The sequence below is a fragment of the Vipera ursinii genome (genome assembly GCF_947247035.1).
Source record: "Vipera ursinii genome assembly, chromosome: 2".
Taxonomy (NCBI): Eukaryota; Metazoa; Chordata; class Lepidosauria; order Squamata; family Viperidae; genus Vipera; species Vipera ursinii.
Window position 1 is genome coordinate 31,946,967 of NC_139513.1, and position 27,438 is coordinate 31,974,404.

Here is a 27,438-nt window from a genome sequence, read left to right on the forward strand (position 1 = left end):
GTTGCAGTGCCCTGAGGTCATGTGATCACCTTTTGTGAACATCTGAGAAGCAAAGTAAATGGAGAAGCCAGATTCACTTAACCACCGTGTTACTAAGAACTGCAATGATTCACTTAACAACTATGGCAAGAAGGGTCATAAAATAGAGCAAAGTTCACTTAACAAATGTCTCACTTAGCAACAGAAACTTGGGGCTCAATTGTGGTCGTAAGTCGAGGACCACCTGTACTATAAAATACTTAAGAGGGTCTTTTTGACTGTGGCACCTTAATCATGAAATGTTTTTGCCTCATTGATCTAGTTGGCATTGAGAATATTTTCATTTTTCTGCCATGCTAAGATCTGGCTAGCTTCCCAAGCTTCTGACTTTTATCAATTGCTTAATAGTCGTGTTTGTTTGTAGGTTTATTTTATGATTTATTGTTTTAGGAGTTTAAGATGGTTTGTTTTATTGATTGCATTTCACCCTGAGATTTATGGAAAGGGGAAGGAAACAGAAGATTAATTCCACCTGGATGGATCAAAGGAAACATGAAATAGCAGCTCCCATTCTACCAGTCCAGTTGTAAACAGTATCACTTGGCCCTTTCGGTCATAAAAATGCTCATAATCTGTTCAACCTAATTGTCATAATCATATGTAAAAAACTGGAACGTCCCTCTTTTGGTTTCCATCCATTTTTCTTTTGTATTTATCTGGTGGTTTATCTGTCATCATCTCAAACTATGAATTGCCTTAGCCCAAGGGTAATTCAGAAGAAGCATGATAAATACTTAAATAGTATGTGACAAGCTACAGAAATTAGCAACTCAAATTCTCAAAGGGTTACGGCTAACGTGAAGCATTTGCGGCTTTTCATTTGACATAAAAAGATGAGTAAGAGGGAAAGTGATAGATTGTTGTGGCTTTTTAAATTATTAATTCTTTGGAGGCAGAGGAGTGAGACATTTTCTCTCCCACTCTTACAACATGGCAACTCAGCCAAAAGATAGCCATGAGCTTCAGTGGGTTTTTAAAAATGGACAAGACGGTAACGAGGAATTAATTTTCAATTCATGGAGTGCCAAGAAAGTATATATGTAATGTTCAGAAAATAAATGAGGGGAAAGATCTGTTCCCATAAATGTCAATTCCTTAGAAATATTTTTCTGACCGCTAAACAAGAGGGAAACTACGTGTAGTTCAGTCGTAAACAGACCTACATGAGTTTCACATTCTTAATGAAGGTTACTAAAAGATGCTCTTTGGGATGTTATATCATGTGCAAGAATTAATCATCTTGCCCTTAAAACAGAAGAAGAAGAAAATAGAGAAAGCCTTTGCTTGAGGGTTAGGGTTTGTTCTCCGAGCTTGTAGTTGGTTTCCGAAATTTTCGTTACCAGGCTAGGTAACATCTTCAGCGGAGTTTAGGGATTTCTTTTTTTAGTCTTTTTTATCTTCTGAAAACATTTAGGTTTCTAGCCCTTTAGCTTTAATATTTGGTCAGTTGGAGCAATATAAAAAGATAAATCACACCCCAACACAACCCAGTTGAAAGCAATAGATTCAAGCATATTTATCTGCCCACAGAATCGTGTTCGTAAACTCATTTATATCATGGGTTCCTTAAAATTGGAAAGTGATATTTAAACTGCAAAGTCTTTTGAAATTCCAGCAACAAGAAATCAAATGCGCTATGATAAAACTTAGCCTTCTCCTAAATATTTTTGTCCTGTTTAAAACCTCACAAAGATATTTGTTACATGGATAGAGACTTTGCATACAATTTGGTTCTGAGTAAGGATTTAATATTCTGCAGCAAATGGCAGTTGAGGATAATTCCTTTCCACACTGCAGCCGAGAGAGGTAATAATAATTAAAGATTAGTCTCTTTAATAGTTGGCTTCACTGAATCAAAGCAAATCATCCCAAATACTTCCTCCAATATTCTGTACTTGGAATCCGTTTTTCCCCTGAATTCCTCCCCAAATAATTTGGCTTCCTATCAGCCGGCTTAATTATTGCCTCTGCGGCTAGTTGGTGGTTCATTATAAAGGCTGACTGTTTTTAAACAGCTTTTCTGGGTAAAAACCTTGAGCTGCCTTCCCAAACCATATTGTTGGGACTACAGTTCCCATCCTCTGGAGTCAGCATCGTATCACCAAGAAGAACCAGGTTAGGGATGCTGAACAAAATAAACTGATACTCTTTAGTGTAATTATGTATGGGCTGAGCATTTTTACATTATTTTAAATGCGCCCATCATGACAAAAGAAGTGTATTATTGCATTGCATTTTTGCATATTATTCTGGTTTTAATGTACATTTCAGTTTTATAAATTGCTAGGGAATGCATGCTGCTCGTGCAGAGAGTTGAATTAGATGACCTGTAAGGTCCCCTCCAACTCTAAAAGTTGGGAAAAGTTCAGAGAAGAGCAACTAAGATGATCCATGGCCTGGAGACTAAAACATATGAAGAACGGCTGCAGGACTTGGTGTTGTGATTCAGGGTCAGCCTGTGGGTTCGGGAGTTGGGTCGGACGACTCAGAGGAGGAGGAGGGGGGTGTTGAAGAGCTTGATGAGGGGATTGGACAGCTTGATGAGAGCCCCCAGCAAGGCCCCTCTCATCTGGTCACGATGCAGACCCAGCTGTGTGAGCCTGACAGTGTGGATGAAGATGACCCACAGCTGGCCCTGTTCAAGGACGCCCGACGCAGGAGGCAGTCAGTCAGGAGTAAACAGAGGGAGGCAATGGGGCACCTCGGAAGGAGGCACAGAGAGGCCACGCCCTGAACTGTATTTAAGGGGAATGTGTGGGAGGGCTGGTTTGCTGAAGGCAACCGCTTGGATTGTTCCTGCGTCTTAGCTCGTGTTTTATGGTTGGTGTCTTGTCTTGCTCTTGTTTTATGTGAATAAATTTGGCAGGCTTTATTCCAGCCTCTTGCCGTTTGTAAAGGGGTCGTCCCTGCTTTTGCTGCAGGGCCGGTAGCAGGCTGGTACAGAACACTTGGGTCTGGCTAGTCTAAAGAAAAGAAGGAATAGGGGAGACATGATAGCAGTATTCCAGTATTTGAGGGGCTGCCACAAAGAAGAGGGGGTCATATTATTCACCAAAACACCACAGGGCAGAAACAATAGTTGGAAACTGATCAAAGAGAGAAGCAACCTGGAATTAAGGAGAAAGTTCCTAACTGTGAGGACAATTAACCAGTGGAACAGTTTGCCTTCAGATGTTGTGGGTGCCCCATCACTGGAGGTTTTTAAGAAGAGACTGGACAGTCACTTGTCTGAGATGGCAGGGGGCTGGACTAGAAGGTCTCTTCCAGCTGTAGTCTAGTCTAGTCTAGTCTATTCTTCTATGATCTATGATAGCTACTATATGGATATTTAAAATGTTAAATATAGCTAATAATGAAAAAATGGTGCAGCGTTCCTGGATATCATGATTCCTATTTATGCTTTTGTATTTATTGACTGAAGGAGTAACTTCAGATAAAGTTAAAATGTATTTTAGTGATTTGCTTTTTAAAATCTGAATTATAGGTGGTTTCCAGGCAATTTGTAGAGATTCCTCACCTTGCTGAGTAGGAAAAATGGTACAGTTGGGATTCCCTTGGATACAAATTATTGTTTACAACAAAACAGGGGAGTTGAGAAAAACAGTAAATAAATTGGAACTCAGATTCCTATTTTTCAGTTTATCTCCACTACAGTCCAACCACAGTTTTTCTTTGTCTGGAAAAGCAGCTTTTGGATGCAAAATTAGTGTGGTTACAAGGCCTGCCACCTTATGAAGGTCTGTGAAAGGTGATTTGATCCTAGCTGAATTTAACGATCCTGAATTTGAACAAACTAAATCTCTCCGGCATCATGCATTATGGGTAACTGTAGTTAGTTCAGAACCTGGAGGACACAATTTCATGCCCTTTTTAGTACATATGAACAAGGCTAAATTAAGGAGAGGAATTTAGCTCACTTCATCTTACAGCAGGAAACCATTGGTTTTCCTAATGACTGGTAACTCTGATGGCTTAAAAACTTAATTTGCAATGAGCTGATTTAAAATGTCAGTGCCATTAATGACCCAGGATTTCAAAAGTAGCAAGTTGTTACTTGCTACTTGCAAATTGGTTGTGTGAATAAGACTCAGAATTAGCACTGATGATGTTACCTAGTTTGGGTAATGAAGTATCTGCAAGAAAACAACCAACTTCAGAGAGCACCAAGGACCCCTCAGAATCAAAATTATAGTTCCATGCCAAATCCAAATATGACAGTGCACTCAATAGTCCTTTGGGACTGATTCATTTGTTTCAAAAACACCTGCATGTACTTTAACAAGGTAGCCAATCAAGGCTATTATTGTATGCAACTAACTACACTTGGAATTCCCATGTCTGAGTACACAGTTTTATAACTGCCTTCCTTGGAGGCAGCTATCATTGACTTGGGTGCTCTAACCAAGCTTTGTGACTTATTATAATATTTGAACAGGGTGCATATCTGAGCCAAACACTGCAGAAGAGCTATTCTTTTCATGCCAGTATTATAATGTTTCCAAAGACATTTGGCTTGCCAGTACTGGAAACAGGATTTTATTTATTTGTTCAATTTATAACACTGTCCACTTGCCAAGTGATTCTGTATCCTGGATTTGATAAATGTTGGTCTTTATGGTTTGAGAAATATGATAGATACCCTTCTTAAATCTAGGTCTTTATAGCTACTGTCTCAACTGATTCCAATGGGAAAATACTTTTTAGTTTTTTAAAAACATGGATTATATTCAAAAGAAAGACAGGGATATAAAATCATTCTGTTTTACATATAGAAGGTAGCGTTCAGATTTTTTTTTAAGTCATTAAACCCTTCATCAGACAAAGTAGTATTCATCAGTTTTCCCATTGGGTTGAGGGAGCACCAGTGTTGAAGATGAAAGTGGATAGAGATCAAAGATTGTACATTTGGTTTAACTTCATTTTTACAATACTGAATGATTAATACTTGTGGTCTGTGAGAATCATATTTCATGGATGATAATTGATGATTAAAAAGACATCTTTAATTGAGGAAAGGCTCATTGGAAAATCATTTTGAAATCCATAAAGTAATTCCATCAAGAATTATCACCAGTTGTAGACCAACCTCGGACATGAGAATCTTAGTTCAATGACTTATGCCCTTGTCACCAATTGACTAAACCAGGGGAGCACAACACAAGCCATGGCCCATTCAGAACCAGGCTGTGGAAGCGTTGTGTGAGCACACACACAGTTCTACTTATGTGTGCAGAGGGTGAGCCCACACACCAGCTCCATTTGCGTGAGCAGCAGGTGCACGTGTCAGCCACTTGTGCAAATAGAGCTGCACTCTCGCATGGAACCATCCCCTTCCACCCCTCCTTGCCGGTCTGCAAAGCTGAAATGCACTATATAGGGCTGCCTTTAAATGACACTCAGAAGCTTCAGTAGATTCAAAATGGAGCCATTAGTCTATTATCTAGTATTCATCAGTCCAGAATGGAATGGAATGGAAATGGAATTGAGCTGGAAGGGACCTTGGAGATCTTCTAGTCTAGCCACCTGCTTAGGCAGGAAACCCTATACCATTTCAGACAAATGGTTGTCCAATCTCTTTTTAAAAACCTCCAGTGTTAGAGCATTCACAACTTCTGGAGGCAGGTTGCTCCACTGATTAATTGTTCTAACTCAGGAAATTTCTTCTTAGTCCTAGGTTGCTTAGTTCTAGGTTGCAGATCATATTGAATCTGAAGTAGTCTAAGGACCACTCGGGACGACAGGCTAATAACAACAGGTTTATTAAGAGCAAAGGCTAACATAGAATAACTCGTCCGGCTTTTATAGCCGGCAGCCGGTAGCGAGGACCAATCAGCGGTGTTTATTTTGGCGCCGTGTCAGGCAGGGACCAATCCGCGTCGTCTTCCGTTGACAGCTCCGGCTTCCGCGTGGTTTGGTGTTTTGACAGCCGCGAGCTGTCAGTGGTCGCGCCTGCGCTGTGCGGTGGATGTTTTGACAGTTCAGGCTTCCTCGTAGTCCGGAGTTTGACAGCCGCAAGCTGTCAGTGGTGGCGCCTGCGCTGTGCGGGGAACTTTGACAGCTGTCAAAGTTCCCGCGTGTTTTCCTGTCAGGAGGCTTATAGTTTATACACTTTGCTGCTGCCGTATTATTTGAACTGTTAACATATATACATCTCTGTTAAGGGATTGTTTACCATATATAACACACCCCTTACCCCTCCCCTGGTGCGTTTCTTTCCTCTTGGATGTTTGACCCTGCCCACTGATAGTCTTTTAGGTAGGTGGGTGGTTTCCGATTCCTGGTTGAGCGGCGAAGGGGTGGAGGGTGGTCTGGTTCTGGGTCCTCGTTTTGGTGTTCTTCTTCCTGGTTTGGGATAGGCAGTATTTCCGGTGGGGGTTGTATGTCGGCATTGGTTGGTTGGTCTGAATTATGTGGTGGTTGTCTGGGTCTGAGCTGATCAATATGGCGGCATATGATGCCCTGTGTTTGCGTAGCTATAAGGTATGAGATGGGTCCTGTTTGTTTTATTACTGTCCCTTGGACCCATTTGTTTTTATTTGTGTATGAACGTGCCCAAATCAATTGACCTGGGCTGAGTGTGCGGGCGGGGGGGAGGTGCTGTTTTTCTTCTGGATATGTATCCGGGTGTAGTCTGTCCAGACGTGTTATTAGCCTTTTCCCCCATCTCAATTCGGCTGGTGATTTGCCGGTTGTGGAACATGGAGTTGTGTGTTGTGCTAAGAGAAACTGGCTAAGGCGCCTCTGCCAGTTCCCTTTAACGAATTTTTTTAGCGCTTCTTTTGTGGATCGTACCATAATTTCAGCCATTCCGTTCGACGATGGGTGGAACGGCGCCGACGTGACCAGCCTAATACAATTCTTCGTAGCGAAGATCTGAAATTCACGAGAGGTGAATTGAGGTCCGTTGTCAGAAACTATGGTGTCAGGTAGGCCGTGTGTAGCGAATATTTTTCGTAAAGCTTGAATAGTGGCTTGGGACGTTGTTTTTCTAAGGGGTGTGACTTCCAGCCATTTAGAGTGGCTGTCTACTACAATTAAGAAACTTTGGCCCTGGATGGGTCCAGCAAAATCTATATGTATACGTGACCAAGGGTTTCTTGTAGTCTCCCATTTATGGATTGGTGCCTGGGGTGGTTCATTCCTGGTTTCTTGACAGGTATAACACCCTCCCACATACTTTTCTATTTGTTTATCTATGCCAGGCCACCACACATAACTTCTAGCCATCGCCTTCATTTTTACAATTCCAGGGTGTCCTTCGTGTAAAATTTGTAATGTTTGGTCAATGTTTTTCTCGGGTATGATGACCCTATTTCCCCACAGTAGGCATCCTCTATGTGTTGAGATCTCATTTTTCCTGTTATAGTAAGGTTGGAATTGCGGTTGTGGATTTTGAGCTGGCCATCCTGTTGTGGCCCATTTGAGGATTCTGGTAAGTATTTTATCTTTAGCTGAATTATTAGCTATAATGTTTGCAGTCAGGGGGCATTCTGGAAGTTGGGAGATTGCTAAAATCTGGCTGGCTGGGGCTGGGTCTGCGTCCTTGGTTTGAATGGGTAATCTACTGAGGCAGTCAGCATGTCCCAATTCTTTACCTGGTTTATGTATTAGTTGATAGGAATAGGCTGCTAAGAAGGTTGACCATCTTAGCATTCTCGGAGAGAGAATTTGTGGAGTAGTTTTGTTCCACGTGAATATGCCTAGCAGGGGTTTGTGATCTGTAATTATAGTAAATGGTCTTCCATATAGGTAATCATGAAATTTTTTGACCCCTGCTACTATTGCTAGGGCTTCCCTATCAATTTGTGCGTAGTTTCTTTCAGCTTTGGTCAGAGTGCGTGAATAGAAGGCTATGGGTCTTTGTGTACCGTCCTTGAATATGTGACTTAAGACGGCCCCGATTCCATAGGGAGAGGCATCGCAAGCGATGCATATTGGGGTGTCCTCTCTGAAAAGGGTGATAGTTGAACTGTGACAGATAATCTTTTTTAATGATTGGAAACTACTCTCATGTTCTTTGGTCCAGGACCAAGTTGTACCTTTGTCTAGGAGTCTATGCAGAGGCTCCGCAATAGTGGCCTTATGGGGGATGAAGGCGTGGTAAAAGTTTAACTGTCCTAAAAAGGATTGAAGCTCCTGTTTATTCCTAGGGCTGGGTGCGGTCTGAATAGCCTGAAGTTTTTCTGAGGTGGGGTGAATGCCCTGGCTATCTATTTTGTACCCTAGGAATTCAGTGGATGTGACTCCAATGGAGCACTTTTCCCGCTTAAGTTTGAGGCCGGCTTCTCTGAGCCGGCTCAGCACAGCTGACAGCCTGTCAGCTAAGTTCGCTTCGTTCTCTCCGGCGATGAGAACATCGTCGAAATAGGGGCAGACCCCCGGTATTCCCTTCAGGGTCTTCTCCATGATACCCTGAAATATGCCCGGGGCCGCCGATATGCCAAACTGGAGCCTCTTTACTTTAAAGGCACCGTGGTGGGTGACTATTGTCTGGGCCTCCGCCGTGTCCTCAGTGACCGGCAGCTGCAAATACGCCTGTGTGAGATCAAGCTTGGCGAAAAGGGCACCAGAGCGGATGGAAGCAAATACGTCCCTTACCGCTGGCACCGGGTAGGCATGGGGGCTGAGGGCTAGGTTGACTGTCGCTTTATAATCCGCGCACAGTCTCACGTCACCATTAGGTTTGATTGGGGTGACAATAGGGGTCTCCCAGGTTCCCCCTTCTGTGGCCTCGAGCACCCCTAGTCCTACGAGGCGATCAAGTTCGTTTTCGATTTTTTCCTTAAGGGCAAAAGGTACCCTCCTGGCTCTTATCTTAATCGGTTGGATTGCAGGGTCTAGCTGTAAGGAGATGGGGGGTCCCGTATATTTTCCTAAAGTGCCATCGAAGACGTCGGCGAACTTATCGCAAACGGCTTCTAGGCTGGGTGTTTGAATGGTGTTAACCCCTGTTAAGGCGATGCCTAGTGGCCTGAACCAGTTTAGTCCTATCAAGTTGGTACGGTCTCCTGGTGTAATTAAAACCTCCAGGGGACCCTTGAACCCCTTGTACTGCACTACGACCTTGGCTTTCCCTTCCAACGGAATGGGGGTTTTCTGGAAGTCAGCTAGGTGTACCTGGGTTTGTTTCAGGGGAATTTGTCTTCGGCCTTTCTGACAGATCTCTCGATAGGTTGTCAGCGAAATTAAGGAAACTGCTGACCCCGAATCTACTTCCATGTGGCAGGGCACCCCCTGAATTCTGACCCAGATCTTAACCTTGGAGCTTATGCAGTTTACCCTGTCAACTGTCTCTACCAGGGGCCCTGGGTGGGGTTCACTGCTGGTCTGGGCAGCCGGCCTACCTGGGGGGTTTGCCTCCACCTCATTGATGTTGTCCCGGCCCTTGCTGCGACACACCGGCTTAATGTGGCCAGTCTTCCCGCAATTGTGGCATTTTGCGTTCCTAAAACGGCAACTTCCTCGGGCATGATTGCCCCCGCAGCTGGCACAAACGGCTCGTTGCTCGTAACGCGGTGGAGGCGGTGGAGGGTTCCTGGACCCCCGGCGGTCCGACGTCTTGCCCCTTCTCGGCTGTCGGTGCTCCATTCTGCGCTGTAGGGCTTCTCCATCGGTGTAATCTACCGACTCTCCACTGTCGCTGAAGGCTGCGCTTTCCTGGTAGACGGTCGCGGGGGTCTCTGGGGTCGTGTTGGTCGGCTTCTTCTTGTGGCTGTGTTCGTATGCCATGATCTCCCTGGTCAGCTCGGCCAGGTTCATGTCGGGTTTGGACGTCAGTTTTTTTTGTAGCTTCTCGTCCCTCAGACCGATCACCACCTGGTCTCTGATGCGGTCTTCCAGGTCGGGGAAGCGGCAGTTCCTTGCGGCGTGTCTGACCCCGGCGATGAACTCGTTGGCGGGCTCGTCCTGCCGTTGTTTCTTTTGTGTGAATTGCACCCGCCAGTACAGTTCAGATCGAGCCGGCATGTAGTATTTGTTCAGCTGGTCCACCAAGTCCGCGTAGGAGACTTCAGTGATGGGCACTGGGCTGAACAACCCGACGGCTGCATCGTACACCGGGGGCCCGCTGATGTACAGCAGAGCGGCGGCCTTTGCTCGGTCGTCAGTGATTTTACTGACGAGGAGGAATCCCTCGACTTGGCCGAGGTGTGATTGCCATCTCTCGGGATGGCGGGTATCAAACTCCCTCACACGGCCGAAGTTTGCCATGTCGTCCGGTCCTGGGTTGCTCCGATGGAAGTTAAAACTTCCGTGACAGCTCTTGCCGGGAACTTTCTTCCTCGGCCGTGACTTCAGCTCCGGAGCGATCCCACCTTCGTCGCCAGTGAAGTAGCCTAAGGACCACTCGGGACGACAGGCTAATAACAACAGGTTTATTAAGAGCAAAGGCTAACATAGAATAACTCGTCCGGCTTTTATAGCCGGCAGCCGGTAGCGAGGACCAATCAGCGGTGTTTATTTTGGCGCCGTGTCAGGCAGGGACCAATCCGCGTCGTCTTCCGTTGACAGCTCCGGCTTCCGCGTGGTTTGGTGTTTTGACAGCCGCGAGCTGTCAGTGGTCGCGCCTGCGCTGTGCGGTGGATGTTTTGACAGTTCAGGCTTCCTCGTAGTCCGGAGTTTGACAGCCGCGAGCTGTCAGTGGTGGCGCCTGCGCTGTGCGGGGAACTTTGACAGCTGTCAAAGTTCCCGCGTGTTTTCCTGTCAGGAGGCTTATAGTTTATACACTTTGCTGCTGCCGTATTATTTGAACTGTTAACATATATACATCTCTGTTAAGGGATTGTTTACCATATATAACACAGAATCTGTATGACAGACTGTGCACTGGCTTTCTTTTGTCATCCGGGTGTAATTCAAAGCTGTGGTGTTAACATAATAGTCTTTATGGCTTAGCACTTACTTATCTTCAGGATTACATTCACTCTCTTGAATCAGCCCAACCTATTAGATCTGTAACTGGTGCTTCTCCACTTCCAAGAGGTGTAGGATATCGAGGCACAGATACACACTGCTTTACTGTAGCATTGCCCACATTTGGATGGACCTCTCACCAAAGTTAAATTATCCCCAACTCTAGTCATCTTCCAGAAACAGTGAAAATGGAGCCCTTTCAGAGGATATTTGGGGGCTGACACCTGTTTTTTCCCAATGGTTCTACTGAATTGCTTTTTGGATTTGTGTATCTTCTGCCTTTTGACTTTGCTAGATTATGATTGCTTCATATTTGTATTGTGAAACTGTTCAGAGTCCCATGAGAAATGCAATGAATAAATGAATAAACAATGAATCTCCCATTTATTACACATTTCTATAGAGATATGAGAACCTACAGGGAACAGCTGGAATTTGTTCCAATTAATATATGATAAATTTCTGAATTGCTTCACAATATCAATACATTTTTGTATGGAAGATAAATATAAGACCTGTCAGCAATAATACTTTACGCTGAGTCACAGTTATACATGAAATGTCTTTGGTTTGGACAATAAAGCAGGCCAATAGGTCCAGTGCCAATTTTCTGAAAAAAGGAGATAAAGGAAATTCCTGATGAGTTTCAGGAAACATCTTCATCAGAAATTTATTCATATCCAGGCAGACCTCCTGATATCAAATATTATATGTATAAAATATACCAATGCCCTTCTTTATATCTAGGGACACAAATAAAAACAAGAATTTCCTTATAATATGATCAATCTGATTTCAAATTATTTGGCATTTATTGAATATTATTATTCTACCATAATATACTGTATTATAAAATATGTTTATGATTTTTTTAAAAAAAATGGGATTAAGTTTATTGTGAATGAGAAATAAAATGTAATGTATCCTTATTGATGGTTTTATTGATTTCAGGTAAATGGAATTGAAGCAGTCCAAATGGAAGGCCAAATTATGTTTAATTTGAACATCAGTGTATAATATATTATGTGAATTTGTTTTTGTATAAATTGACTTTTTCCCAAACCTGGAGGCTGTTATTTTGTATGAGGATGATCTATGAGGCTGGGAATAAGAAGTTAACATAATTAACACTTATCTTTTAGCCCCAATGTATTATCTCCTAAATTCCCATGCTCTTCCTCAGGAAATAAATAAAAAAAAAGGATGGCAAGAGCAGTTGGTGTAACTTTCCACTCTGATTTATATCAACATCTTGTAATATTTCACTCACTTCAAATCTGATGACAGCCCTTAGATGTAGTCCTGACAAGAAGTACCAGCCATGAATATTAAAGCCACCTTTATTGTAAAGGTATCAGAATCTTACTAGTCTGAAAATACATCTCTGTTTCCTGACCTTTACAGTCCAAGAAACTAGGGAGAATTTGCTATACCCCCATTGCTTCTTAACTGCCTTTTATCTGATCGTAATCCCGTCTATTCCTAACTCTCAGGGACATTCTCGTTGGCCATTACATCTTGAAAGGAAATTCTGCTTCGTTTGGAGGGCCTCATTTTCTGAAAGTCCAGCTTCTTGGCATCACTGGATTCCAGAATATAACACAAGCAGTTGGCTATAGAACAATGCCCTGTTAGTGCCATTTTCATAATTCAGAACGCTTTTATTTTCATAGTTAAAAGCAACACACACTTTTGCTCTTCAGGGTTATAGATCAGAGATGAAAATGTGCTAATTTGGGCTATAGAGATTGAATCGATTTAAAATTCATTGACTAGATTAGTCTGAAATGTTAGAAGGTAAAGAAAAGTACCCTGACTTTTTCTGAAATAGTTGGATGTAACTCTAGATTATAGGGAATATTATAAAGGGTGGTTAAACTAGAGTATTACTATACAGACCATAACTTTTCTGCTGCATTATTTTCATACTAAGAACCCTGGGAGGAAAGAATCATAATGATTTGGAGCTTCCAAAGAAAATGTGTTCCATATTTGGAGATCAGAGTAGTAGAACCTGGTGCCTTTCAGATACAAAGGTTCTGTAACTCCAACTAATACCATCATAGGCCACACTAGCTAAGAACTGTAGGAATATTTATTTGTTTGTTTGTTTGTTTGTTTGTTTGTTTGTTTGTTTGTTTTATTTGTTTTATATACCGCCCTTCTCCCGGAGGACTCAGGGCGGTGTATCAGGTGGGGCAAACAATATTAGAATACCTAATGCTCATAGATTCAGTATATATATTTTATTCACAAGTCAGGTTTAATTGGAAGCTCAGCGGCATATATGCTCTTCTTAAAAATTCATCCAAGATTTCTGGCAAATAGTTTCAATTATGAGCATCCACAAGAAAGGCTAAAGAATCTGGAGAACCACTGCCAGATGCTAGTTTACAGATCCGAGCTAGAGACAGATAGTCTTCATTTAGCAATTTACAGACTACCAGTAAATTGATGATCTAATTTACTATAATGCTAAACATTGTGATAACTCGATACACAGCAAGATTAGTTTTTGTATCAGCTGAATCCCAATCCAGAATAATCATCAATTATTAGGATTTCACTTTTGCAGACTAGCATGCTTAGTTATTTGGAAATTGCCGAAGACAGGTGATGCGACTGCTGAAAACACCCATGCGGATGAAGTAATTTACTGAGCTGCAGATGTTGCTAACACAGCAAAGGTTTATCATCATAGAACAGGGTTGATGCACAGATGTTGGTTATTCAACACAGAAGGCCACCCACATGTTACTGTGTGAATGCCTGCCCCTAATTTGTAATGCCTTTCAGTTCATAAATTAGGACAGTTGCTGCAGAAAAGCAGATGGAGTAAAGCTGTGGTTTGATTGCTTTCATATTTATATAAGCTGTAGATCACTATGCCTGGCTAATATGCTTCCCTACCAACCAGTCTCTCTTCTCTGAAGGCAGAACTGTTCAAACATTCTGCCTTATTTATACTGTATATGTATTTCTTTTTTCCATAAGAGAGAAATCCTTGGAGAAAAGTGATGCAGTGTTTAACCTAAAAACTAAATCATTGTCACAATTGTTAAAAGGTACCACTGTGTTGTGATTCAGGGTCAGCCTGTGGGTTCGGCAGTTGGGTCGGATGACTCAGAGGAGGAGGAGGGGGGTGTTGAAGAGCTTGCTGAGGGGGTTGGAGAGCTTGCTGATGAGAGCCCTCAGCCAGGCCCCTCCCACCTGGTCACGACGCAGACCCAGCTGTGTGAGCCTGACAGCATGGATGAAGATGACCCACAGCTGGCCCTGTTCAAGGACGCCCAACGCAGGAGGCAGTCAATCAGGAGTAAACAGAGGAAGGCAATGGGGCACCTCGGAAGGAGGCAGAGAGAAGCCACACCCTGAACTGTTTAAAAGGGGAATGCGTGGGAGGGCTGGTTTGCTGAAGGCAACCGCTTGAATAGCTCCTGTTTCATGGTTCGTGTCTTGTTCTGTTTGCTTTTGTATCCATAAATTTGGCAGGCTTAGTTCCAGCCTCTTGCCTTCTTGTAAAAGGGGTTGTACCTGCCTTTTCTGCAGGGTCGGTAGCAGGCTGGTACAGAACACACTGTAGATATAAATACAACTGAGTAATTCAGATAAAAGTGTTTTCCTAACAATTTGTTCAGCAAGAACAAAAAAAGATGAACCTGTGTAGAAATTCAATAGGGAAACATTTTTTTTTAATTCAAGGGAGTCCTTGTCACCATCAGTGGTTAATGACATGTGTGCCTCTTCATCACATATAAACTCATATTTAAAACCAGGGAACTATTGACGTGTTATTCAGCCAGCAACTGGGATGATGTAGGTCAGCAGCCTCCTAGCTTTTGTGGTGGGAGGGAGGTTTCTCCGTGGACTGGAGGAGACGTGGTTTTGTGTGCTGCCTGCATCCCATGGATGGGGCTTTGCTTGTTTGCACAGCCCAGTTTCTGGCATGCCACAGACCGGTGCCGGTCCACAGACGGGGTGGTTGGGAACCCCTGGTGTAAGTGTCTAAATGAGGCAGGGATCTATCAAAAAGGAACTTCAAGATTCAAAGTTGACATTTGTTGTTAGCTGCGAAGTCGTGTCCAACCCATCGCGACCCCTTGGACAACATTCCTCCAGGCCTTCCTGTCCTCTATCATCTTCTGGAGTTCAGAAGTTGTCATATGACTCTATTATCTCTCAACTGACCTTGATCTTCTTGGATACCTATTATAATTAGATGTTATAGCTTGGTCTCAAAAGTTCTGTGTTATTATTAAGAGAAATGGGATTTAAATTGAAACTGCGTTTTCATACATCTTCTTGGACATTATCGAATCCTCCTAGCCCTGTAAGTAACAGTAATAATAAAATAACATAACTGTAGGTGAGGTAGCCCGAGAGGGAAAGAGAATAAGATTTAGTCAGTAAACTTCATGACAAAGCCAGAGATTTAATCTTTTGTCTCCTGGATTGACCAAAGCCACGTATCATCTTGCCTTCAGGTCCTCAAAAATGCCTTTTCTCTCCATTTTTCACAGATGCAGATTTATTTCTACAACCCCGATGACTTTGACAGCTTCGGGACAGCCATCCAAGAAAAAAGGATCATAGGAACCATGGCTGTGTTTTTTCAGGTAAGTTATTTTGTGCCAAGTGGTAAAGTACTCCCATCCCCCTTCCATGATTGTTGTTGTTAATGTTTGTGGAATTGTTCCTCGCTTAATGAATGCATCTGTTTTCTCACTTACACCTGTCTAAATGAAGGATATTTCATATTGTCTGCTCTGCAATTTAAAATGTAAATAAGTGTTTTTAGAAACATAATAGAAACCTTTGCATGAATTATTCTGATTTTTATAGCTGCCTGACTGGTGCACAGATTGGAGAGCACATTTATCATAAAAGTTACCTTGTTATCAGAGCACATTGCTCAGGTTTGCAGAATATCAACCGGCCAGTTAAGCTGGAGGAAAACTTGAAATTTGGTTGCAACTTATTAATTGACATTGTTAGCGCTTTTCCTCTCAACAGCCTTGCTCCCCCCTCCCTCCCCCCCCATAATGGCATCTTATTTCTAAATTCAGTAACTAAATTTCTCAGGGAAACTGTTTTTTCCAATTCGGTGAATTTATGGAACTCCTTTTTGTGATGGGTTTTTTTTCACCAGACTGAATGTTCGGTGAGCTCATTTACAGGTTCAGCACACCTGAGGACTTGTTGAATTTTCCAGGGGCCCTGCCTGTGATGGCTGATAGGCCAAGCCAAATTGAAGTGGTCTTCGGCTCCTTTGTCTCATTGTATTGGAGAAATGGTTTTCCTTTCCTGACTTAAAGGATAAATTGAGGGGAAAGTGATGGTTTGACTTTATTCCGGAAGGCTGCCACACATATAAACGATATATCTTTCAGTGTGAACAAGGAACCTCAAACTATTTTATGTGAAATGTAGCTGTCTCTTTATATCTGTATCTGTTTCTCTATCAATCTGCATTAATCTTCAGCACCAGCCTAAGGCCTATGATTGGAGAGTGCAGCAATAAAAATGTGCTAAGATACAGGAAAGAAAACATACAACATGACAAAAACAGATTATGATTTTGGAGAAACTACTATGCATGCAACCATTCTTTCTGCTTTCTCATTTAAAATCTGGAGTATTTTATGTTGTTAGCTGCAAAGTCATGTCCAACCCATTGCGACCCCATGGACAATGTTCTTCCAGGCCTTCCTGTCCTCTACCATCTGGAGTATTTTACACCTATTTATTTATTTAAATTATCTACATCCTGCCTATCCTCCCACAGAGATCTAAACATCACACAGCAAAATATAGAAATATAAAGCAACAAATAGAAGCAGAGAAACAAAACACAGTGGCTGTATTAACACCACACACATGTAAATCAATTGGCTAACGATGTAGCAGCTGCATTTGCACAATGTGGTAAACTTTATTATCTATCTGGATTACATTTTTTATAGTTTAATGTGTTGTGTGAAACCCTTGGTTAATTTATAGTTCCATGTATTGCATAAACCCAGGAAAATGTCTTATTTCAGGATCCTGGCTAGATATGCTGCATATGTGCAGCCATTGACAAAGTCAAAACCACAATTTGATAAAAACAGCAATAATAATAATAATAATAATAATAATAATAATAATAATAATAATAATAATAATAATAATAATAATAAAGTTGGAAGGGACCTTGGAGGTCATCTAGTCCAACCCCCTGCTCAGGCAGGAAACCTTATACCATTTCAGGCAAATGGCTGCCCAGTCTCTTCTTAAAAACCTCCAGTGTTGGAGCATTCACCACCTCTGGAGGCAGGTTGTTCCACTGGTTAATTGTTCTAACTGTCAGGAAGTTTCTCCTTAGTTCTAGGTTGCTTCTCTCCTTGACTAGTTTCCATCCGTTGCTTCTTGTCCTGCTTTCAGGTGCTTTGGAGAATAGCTTGACTCCCTCTTCTTTGTGGTAGCCCCTGAGGTATTGGAACACTGCTATCATGTCACCCCTCACACTTCTCTTCATTAAACTACACATACCCAATTCCAGCAACCGTTCCCTATGTGTTTTAGCCTCCAGCCCCCTAATCATCTTTGTTGCTCTTCTCTGTACCCTTTCTAGAGTCTCAACATCTTTTTTACGTTGTGGTGACCAAAACTGGATGCAGTATTCCAGGTGTGGCCTTACCAAAGCATTGTAAAGTGGTATTAGTACTTCACTTGATCTTGATTCTATCCCTCTGTTAATGCAGCCTAGCACTGTGTTGGCTTTTTTGGCAGCTGCAGCACACTGCTGGCTCATATTGAAGTGATTTTCTACTAAGATTGTCTACTAAGACTCTGAGATCCCTCTCACAGTTACTACTATTGAGCAAGGCACCACCTATACTATACCTATGCATTTGATTTTTCCTGCCTAAATGTAGTGTTGTACATGAAAAGAGACTGTCCCCAAAAGAAATATCTTCACAACTTCTGGACGATTGTTAGCAAGGAGATGAGGTAGGCCTTCCTCTAATGACAGTTCAAAAGCCTAAGTGCAGTTCACCCACCACCCCAAGACTCAGTCCCTAGACCTCAGGGCCTTGGGGGACATACCAGAAACCTTCCAAAAATAACCTCATTCATATAAGGAAAGATATGGTTCTCATCCTGACCACTGGGCTATTTGTTCTTTGTCTGCATAATCAAAATCTTCAAGTACCAGCAATCCTCAATTTACAACCACCATTTTATTTATTTATTTATTAAATTTATATGCCTCCCATGTAAACGTTGAGTGACCCTGGGTAGCTATTTGGGACCAGAATTTCTGTCGTTAAGTGAGTTCGGTGAATCACGCCTGATTTTGCGACCTCTTTCACCAGGATTGTTAAGCAAATCATTGCAGTCAAGTGATTGATGTCACCATTAAGCGAACCTGGTCTCCCCCCCCACTATCTTTATATAGGAGAGAAATTGTTTAAAACATAAAACTAGAATAACAAGATGCAAGCATTATCTCTCATTTTCCATTCACACAGTTTAACTTCAACTTGTATTTTGCTTTCGTGTGGAGTTATCGCAAAGTTATCGCCCCTTACAAGTTGAATAAGACTCACAGTATCACCATAAGTAGCAGGCTGAGCCCACTAATTATTGGATAATTGAGCAAGAGTGAGCTTTGAAGGCTCATCATATTTGTCACGCTGTACCAGGATAATTATGACATAATTGGGCATCATATCTGAAACTTTCAACTTATAAGATGGATAGTACACTGAAAGAGATGAAAAATTATAATCACTGTTGTTCTTGGAATCTAGGAATAAGGAATAAGTGTACAATACTTAGTTATAGCTATATGTAGCTATACGTAGGATACAGCCCAATAAAAATAACATGGCCCTGTGCTTCGTTGCTTGTTGAACTGCACGCATTCATCTTTGAACAGTTTTCCCGACCAATTATTTGACTAGATTAGGAAAGACAAAGCTTTGACCTCAAGGGCATATGTGGTGTAGAAGCTTCTTTTTAAAAAATAAATAAATAAATACCCTTGGAGCCCACTACCCATTTTATGAACATGCTGTCTTGCCCTTTCAGATAGAAGAATCGCAAAAAAGCTGTAGTGAAAGCTTTAAAAAGGCTCAATGCCGCTAAAACAAATCTAGGAAAAAATGGAAAATCTCATAGCAACCCCATGTGTGATGTGGCTCCACTCACTTTGCTGCACCACTCAAGACGTTTTCCCCAGCCCACTCCAAACTTTAAATTGTGTTTATCAGCTTACCAGAAGGGTGTTCGCATTTGATATTCTATCTGACAGCTAAGATATATATTAGACAGACAATTCATTACCTCCCGGTCAGGGAGAAAGTGCAACACGCTGACTACCTGCTCCGAAAGGAATCTCTTTTGAGGCTGAGAAGTACGATTCCATGCATCTTTTTTCTTTCTCTCTCTCTCTCTTATTTTGTCTACAAAAGAAAGTAAAAAGTAAAACCACGGTATAATTAAAGCATACCAGTATTGAGGGTTTCAATATCGCAAGGCTTTTGAAAGCTATTTTGAATCCCCAAATACATTTCTAGGAGTTTGTGTAGGTATTCCTATGCTCTGGTTGGTTTCCCTTGTAGATGTTTTCTCTCCTGTGAATTGTGTGGTGTACCGACCCAAAAGTAGAACTGGGTCTTCGGAAGACATTATGAAATAAAACTTTTCTCCCTAAGCTATTATCGGTTGACTCTTCCTCCTTAACCTCGTTTTATGTGGCATGACAGAAATGTCTTAATATTGCTGAAATTCCTCTGTGATCTTTGCCTGAAAAATTGTAAACTAAAAAAAAATACTAGTGTTTTCCTGAGATGTCTTTCTGACTTCTTTTAACCAAGCAGATTTTTAAAAATCCATTTAATAAACTTTTGGTCTTTTCTATTGGTAAAACCATTCTCAGTACTCACTTCTGTGTATACATGCTGTATGTGTGTACATACCTGAGAGCAGGTAGGTCATAAACTAAGTATCATTCATTTGTTTACAAATGCCAAGGACAAATTATATTCTGCACATCTTGCCACATAAAGTCAGTACCGGTAGTCCTCAACTTATGACCATGATCAAACACATAATTATGGTTGTGCCAGTCATTAAAGCAAGTCACATGTGACTGCATCCGATTTCACAACCTTTTTTGCAGTGATCTATAATCCGTTGTCCACAATGGGTGTTTGTTTTTTTTTTGGCAGAAATCAGAAATAAAAACAAAGTACATCATAAATCATAGTCACATGAACACAGATGTTGCAAACAGGTGTAAATGTGGCCAGTTGTTGAGCACCCAAAATGCAATCACATGACTACGGAGGAACGGCCATCAGAACTTCAAATCCGGGTCATAAGTAGCTCTAGGGAGGTCTGTTGTAACCAGCTGTGAGTAATGTAATGTAATGTATCTAGGTGCTTCGTGTATTTACTAGCAGTGATTAGTGGGATAGGTAGGGTATTGGCTTAAAACCACAGAGATACAGTTTCAGGGCTGGTTTCACCATGAACGTTCACTGAATGATATTGGGCCATGCATTATCTTTCAGTTCTACCTGCCTCTCATTGGTGGCTTTTGGAATAAAAGTATAGCAGCAGTACAAAATAAACCATCTTAAACTTCTGGAGGAAGGGCAGGATATAAATCTGCTGCATTAATCCACAGATCAGATTTCCTTAACCAGGTACTTTTTCGTCATGAGCCATCTCTCTGATCTTCTTTACTGAAGAAGCCAGCAAAGGAAGGATAAATGATAATGGTGTTATAGTAGTCCTTTTTCCAAGAAACAGAATGTTTGAGAAGATAGGGAGGTCTATCTTCCTATGGTTTTTTTTTTAAAAAAACGTATCATTTCTCCTTCAGTTTGATTTCAATGAAACCCTCACGGTTTGGCCTGTATTTATTTGGTTAGGAGATGTGACTGTCCTAGTCTTTCTTCTTCTGCTCTCCAGTGGGCTACAGCCTCCCTTGCTTCCTAAAGATGAATTCAGTCCAGTGAGAAGACATTGTGAATTCCTCCCATAGATATTTCTAATATCTCAAGTTATTGCTAAGGTGATGTAAAGAAATGTAGAGCTGATATTGGGGGACATGTAAGAGAGCCATTAAGGCTTCTTTTAAGCTTTCAAGTCTGATGCCAACCCTTCGAAGCAATGTTCCTTATTGTAATAAGGGAAAGTGAAGGAATCTTGAAGGCCTGTCCAAGTTCCTCTGAAAGATGATACAAGGCATGAAGCTTCCAAGGAAGGAATCTGTGTTGACTTTTCGAGGGAGAACTGCTATGTCTGCATTGATGAGGTGCATTCCAAGGGGACCTAGAGAATGTCCAAGTATCCATTGATTTGGAAAGGCAGGAGTTAAAAGCCTTTAAACCCAAGTGTATGGACCTATGGAAGACTTTTAATTTGGAAATTGTGGTGGACAGATCTTTTGTGTGCATCTGATTGGCTTCATTCTTGCTTGCAAGAAAGGAATTAATCTTGCCCAGCTGCGTCTGTGAGCCTTTTGCCAAGTAAGCCTTTTCTTGAATAAGGAGATGAATGTCTGGAGAGGCAAGATTTACAGCCATGCTGATGTGAAACTGACAGATATATTCCCAAAACATAAGAGGTCATCAGGTAGGAGAAATCTGTTATAATCACTTAGCTGGTAATAAGCTGCAGTGAATGCAGTGAGAACTTGCTGTGATTCACTTATGAGTAGAGTAACAAAATTATTTGTGTTCATTATTGTAATAAGCCCAATTGCGCTATAGAGTAGATCATGGGAAATGGAAGCTGAGGGATGAATAGCTTGCCTAAATCCACCTAATGTGTTTTTTTTTTACCTGGGATGAGATTTAAACTCACTCCTTCCTAGCTGATGTGCTTTATTGCTCGCAGTCTATCTCCTTTAATAATATCCAGACATTCTCTTTTTACCTTTAGATTCTAAATTAAGTGAGTTACAGTATACCGTGTAATTATTAGTGTCACTTTTAATAATGAAAACCCTCATTTTTATTACCCTTATTTAATAATTCAGCTTTAGTTATATAAAAAGTTTTCTTGCCAAGTTCATTAGATTTCAAGGATGATTGCCAAGAGCCAATACGCTGGGCCACATTGAGTAAATTAAAAGTCACTCTAGTTTTCTTTATTTTTTTTTATATTCTGTAGTAGTGAAGGTCATGATGCACATGGATTTTCTGGGGCTGGGGCTTTTAATTCAGCTGATAACACCTATAGGGCATAAATGTCATTAGTTTTTATTGATACAAGATGTAGGGTTAAAACTGAGAGAAGTATAATGGGTGTTGAAGTGAAGTGCTTATATATCCATCGCTCTGTTCCTTCTAAAGGTAAGCAAAGTTATGCGAAACAGAGAAAATGAGTAGGAAATATTTGTCACAGATGAGAGCCTATGGCAGGGGTAGGCAACCTTGGCTCTTTTATGACTCGTGGACTTCAACTCCCAGAATTCCTGAGCCAGCATAGGAATTCTGGGAGTTGAAGTCCACGAGTCATAAAAGAGCCAAGGTTGCCTACCCCGTAGACTATGGTTACTGGTCTCTGCCATCTCTCATGGCTTTAATCAACTGAGGCTTTCACATAATACTTTTAATGAGACAGAAGTAAGTAAACAAGATTACAAACTGTTGCCTTGTCATTTTGCACTTAAAATAGTTCAACTGAGCTTTTAAAACTTATTTTAAGAAGTGAATATTAGGTTAACAAAAGATGGATAAGTGGATAAACAGACACAATAGATGTAGCAGATATAGCACAATAGCAGTTCCTTTTCTATAAAGTGTTTTGTAGAGTTCTTGGTGTTCTCAGAGCTTGGTTGTTTGCTTGCAGATGTGTCATTATCCAAATAGTTAACATCAGTGTCCTAGTTGGGTAATGAAATGTATCAAGGCAAACAACCAAGCTCAGAGAGCATCAAGAACTATTGTGCTCAACGAGAAAGTTTATTGCCCATATAAAGAAATGTGGAGTCTATTTGATCTTAGCTCAGAAAGCAGCAGAAGCAACTGGAAGTAATTTTTATGTAAAAATCATGATTTGAAAGAGCTTGCCAATCTGCCCATCCCAAGAGAATGTTGGGGACTCATTAAAAAATAGGAAAGAGATAGCAAATTGAGACAGGATCCTCCTGTACTCTTAACCTGGCTCCTTAAAACTCAGCTATGAGCTGCTCTATAGCATCTGCTTTACCGTTTGGCTCAGATTTATTTCACTTGATTACTGACCTCAACATTGCCCTTCACTTTTGCCTTTTAACGAAATCTCATTAGAGATCTGCAAGTTTAGGAAAGATGGATGGATGGATGAAAGAAATAGAGAAAGTCAGCTTATGGTGTCATATTTTTGGCATCTGTGGTTAAGAGGAAAAGGTAGCAAATAAGAAAAGACTTTCAGTTATATCGATAGAGAAACTACATGTTAGGTGGAAAGAATCAGGATCACGTGTTCAGTTCCAGTTAAGCTGATTTATTGGTCATGCCTATACACCAGAATCTAGTCAACTAACAGTCACCACTAAATTGGTGCTAGATAAGAGTTAATGGAATTCAAGAGGGGCTGGAATTGGACCGTTTGTGGGAACATAACAACTCCAGGCTGATTCCTCTCTTGACTCCACCCCCAGGCTCTGCCTTTCCTTCTCCTATATTTCAGAGTTGCAGACACAGATTCAGTGGATAAATAAGGAGGGCTAACACATCATGTTAAGTTACAATTTTCTTGAGTTCTATTATGTGGACCAGGGTCTTTTCTGCTCAAGAGCCTTCAGCTCAACTTCAACCTCTTCTTCTTTTTTCATCATAGTGATGGTCTAATGTTTTTTTCTGGACTATACCTACCAAGGCTTCTGATTGGTAGATTCCCACGCTTCTTTATCCTTCCCTCCATGCCAGACTGGTGAGGTCATGCTATGTACCTGGTTAAAAAATGGTCACCATTTTACTGCTCCATCAGCAACGTTTAAGGACAATAAGAAAAGGAAAGTGTTACCCTCATTTCTGTCACTGTAACAACAACAACAACGATGATGACGATGACGATGATGATGTTTGAAGGGACCTTGGAGGTCTTCTAGTCCAACGCCCTGCTCAGGCAGGAAACCCTGTACCATTTCAGACAAATGGCTGTCCAGTCTCTTCTTAAAAACTTCCAGTGTTGGAACAATCACAGCTTCTGGAGGCTGGTTGTTCCACTGATTAATTGTTCTAACTGTCAGGAAATTTCTCCTTAGTTCTAGGTTGCTTCTCTCTTTGGTTAGTTTCCATCCGTTGCTTTTTGTCTTGCCTTCAGGTGCTTTGGAGAATAGTTTGACTCCCTGAGATATTGGAACACAGCTATCATGTCACCCCCTAGTCCTTCTTTTCATTGAACTAGACATACCCAATTCCAGCAACAGTTCCTTATATGTTTTAGCCTCCAGTCTCCTAATCATCTTTGTTGCTCTTCTCTATACTCTTTCTAGAGTCTCAACATCTTTTTTACATCATGGTAACCAAAACTGGATGCAGTATTTCAAGTATGGCTTTACCAAGGCATTGTAAAGTGATAATAAGTGCTGTCAATTTCATCTAGTTACCCCTCCCTCTCAAACTTGGGTTGCAGTGCAGGGCCTGAAAGATAGAAGATAGTGTAGGCCTTATGCGAAAGAAAATCAAGACAGGCCTACCTTTGCATTTCTTTCTCACATCCTTACTCGTATGGGTTTTACATTCCTTCATCAAAGTTATCATGTACACATCAGAAGGGAGGCAACATTCCTACCATAAGATCCCCTAGGCAGTTGGACTTGGAAGCATTTACAATAAAATGAAGTACAGTAGACAAACCACACCATGTCACATAAACCAAGTTAGAAAACAATATTTTTGATGCATAGCAAGGAAAAACTGAGAGATACTGCCTTCCCAACAGGGTGGGGCAGGTATAAATAATGTCATGTGTTCCTGCTCTCAAAAAAACAAAAATAAAAACCCATTCAGGCTCATATTCTACTTTACTCATGGAAACTAAGTCTGTGAGTTTGGTCTCATAGTTGTTTACCGATGCTACCCTCTAGGGATGCTGTTGTGGGAATAAAAATAAAGGAAGATTCTCACATAAAGCAGCTTTTGTGGACATTTCAGTTGTATATCATTTCTGTTACATAAATTGTTATCTTTCTTCAAAATGCTTCTTAATTATGATAGCATTTGTTGTTAATTGATATGCTAACAATATACATTTATGTATATGTTAACATTGTCCTCTGCTTCCTTGACTCCTTTTTTTCTCCAAGTAGCTATGCCCTTTTTATTATTTTGAAATGTTTTTTATTGTTCATTGGAAAGATACTCTTTTCATCTTTCTCGGTGCTGGGAAGTGAAGCTAGCAGTAGAATATTTATAGAATCTATTGATGTTCATATTTAGAATGCATTGATTTATTACCCTCTGAATTAAATCAGCTTTGCTTTTAATAGAAATGACTTTTGTGTTCGTTCAGCAAAAGATATCTAATTGGGTAGCCAACAGTTTATGAGTACGTTTCATTACCAGAGACTTTCACAAATAATACTTGGATAGCTAATAGGTACAAATTATAGTAGTCATTCACAGCAGTCGTATTACCTTCGTCCCAGTGAGGTTTGGGAGATGATTGATAACTGGAGTGCCTGCTGATCATAATGATTGGGATAAAAGAAATTAGTTAGGCATTCCCTAACAATGGCAGGCCATGATGTTTTTTTTGTGTGTGTGTTTTATACCTTACCATAAATTACATTTCTTGTCAGTTTAAGAATTTGGCTCTTGGTAAAAGAAATTTACTTTTACCGTATGGTTCTTTTTTAAAAAACCGAACAAACCAATGTTTGTATTCTTCTCATATTTGGGAAAGTCCAAAATAAATAAATAAATATGTCATGGTAAGATTCGAGTAGAGAAAAAGCTTAATTGAAAATCAAAACCTTAATTGAACAATAGAGATTGTCCTTGCTTGTGATTTCTCTGCAAAGCAGATATGTTGGAAGTGGATGCATGCTGGATGATGATCCAGGGGTAGAGACTTTTCTAATATCCACTTCTTACTCTTGGTCCCTTTTTGATCTGGGGCTCTGGATTCTTTTTCCTTGCCTGAAAAAGTAGGAAGATCCCTGCCTTAAATTATATTCATTTGTTTTAACCCCTTATAAACATTGTTGCTTAGTAGTCAACTAAATGAAAAGGCAAGTTTTCCAAACTAATTTGGTTATTAATAGACTGTTTTGTATTCTTGCGCCAAACTTATGCCAGTTCCTGGAAACTTGCCATGGGGAATAAATACTACAGATTACACATCCACGACATTTATATACATGATTCTGATTCTGATGTGATGTGATTTATTTTTAGAAGATTTAAATACTTTCTGTTTGGCAGGAATGAAGGAGTCAATGATTAAAAGATAATTAGTTAATACAACCAACAAGTAAGAGGAAGCAATGCAGATAAGGGAAATACATAAGATTGGAATTATAATATACAACCAGTGAGGTCTTTCATTCCACCCCTCCACACTTCACACACAAACATACATATGCCCCCCACACATATACACTTGTGTATAGAGTACCTAGTTGGCATCCATGGATACTGACACACACAGTGAGCTTCGTTGATTCATGGAGCTATGCTTATTTTCCTCCTTAAAGCTTTTTCTTCTGCTTTTCTTTGAGTTTTGCTGACCTAAAGGAGGTCTGTTGCATTTTGATTGCATAAAACATAATTCCTTAGAGCAGAGGTCTTCAAACTTGGCCCTTTTATGACTTGTGGACTTAACTCCCTGAATTCCTCAGCTAGGCATGCTGGCTGAGGAATTCTGGGAGTTGAAGTACACAAGTCATAAAAGGGCCAAGTTTGAAGACCCATGCCTTAGAGAATGAATTCATTCTTAGCCTGGTAGTGTCTAATACCCTGAACTCATTCCAATTCTTTGTAGGCATTAACAAGACTCTCTTCTTGTTCTATCTGCAACCATGAAAATGAAAACTAATTCTGTTTTCCACATGTGTAATTGAGATATTTCAAGTTAATTACTACGGTAGTTATAAAATGCATCCAGTTTATATTAATCAAGGTTTGGTTTGGTGGTCAGAAATTGACTTTTAGAGCCAATGTAACAATTATGGATGAAAGTGCATTCAGAAGTACGGGTGGTCCTCAACTTGCAAGCAGTCACTTAGTGACCATTGAAAGTTATGATGGACCCCGCAAAAAAGTACTCACAACCCAGATTCAGAGTTCCATCAGCGACCTTCCCCTCCCCCTTCAGTCACATGATCACATTTCAGGCTCTCAACAACCCACATTTATGGGTTTGTGGTGTGTCGCATTCATGTGACAGTGGTTCGTGATTTTTTTTCCAGAAATTGGCATGTACTTCCATTTTTGACAAAAGCCACCCATTGTGGACAATGGGTTTGTTTAATGGCTGTTGTGTTTATTTAATGAC

General features: G+C 40.9%; 1 protein-coding gene across 1 annotated transcript in view; it reads left to right on the forward strand.

The window, feature by feature from the left end:
- Nucleotides 1–27,438, forward strand: part of PTPRG (protein tyrosine phosphatase receptor type G) — a 716,833-nt gene that overhangs the window by 487,663 nt on the left and 201,732 nt on the right. The window contains exon 5 of the mRNA XM_083356115.1: nt 15,471–15,566. Within this exon, the coding sequence (XP_083212241.1) occupies nt 15,471–15,566 (96 nt within the window). The remainder of the gene's footprint in view (nt 1–15,470; nt 15,567–27,438) is intronic.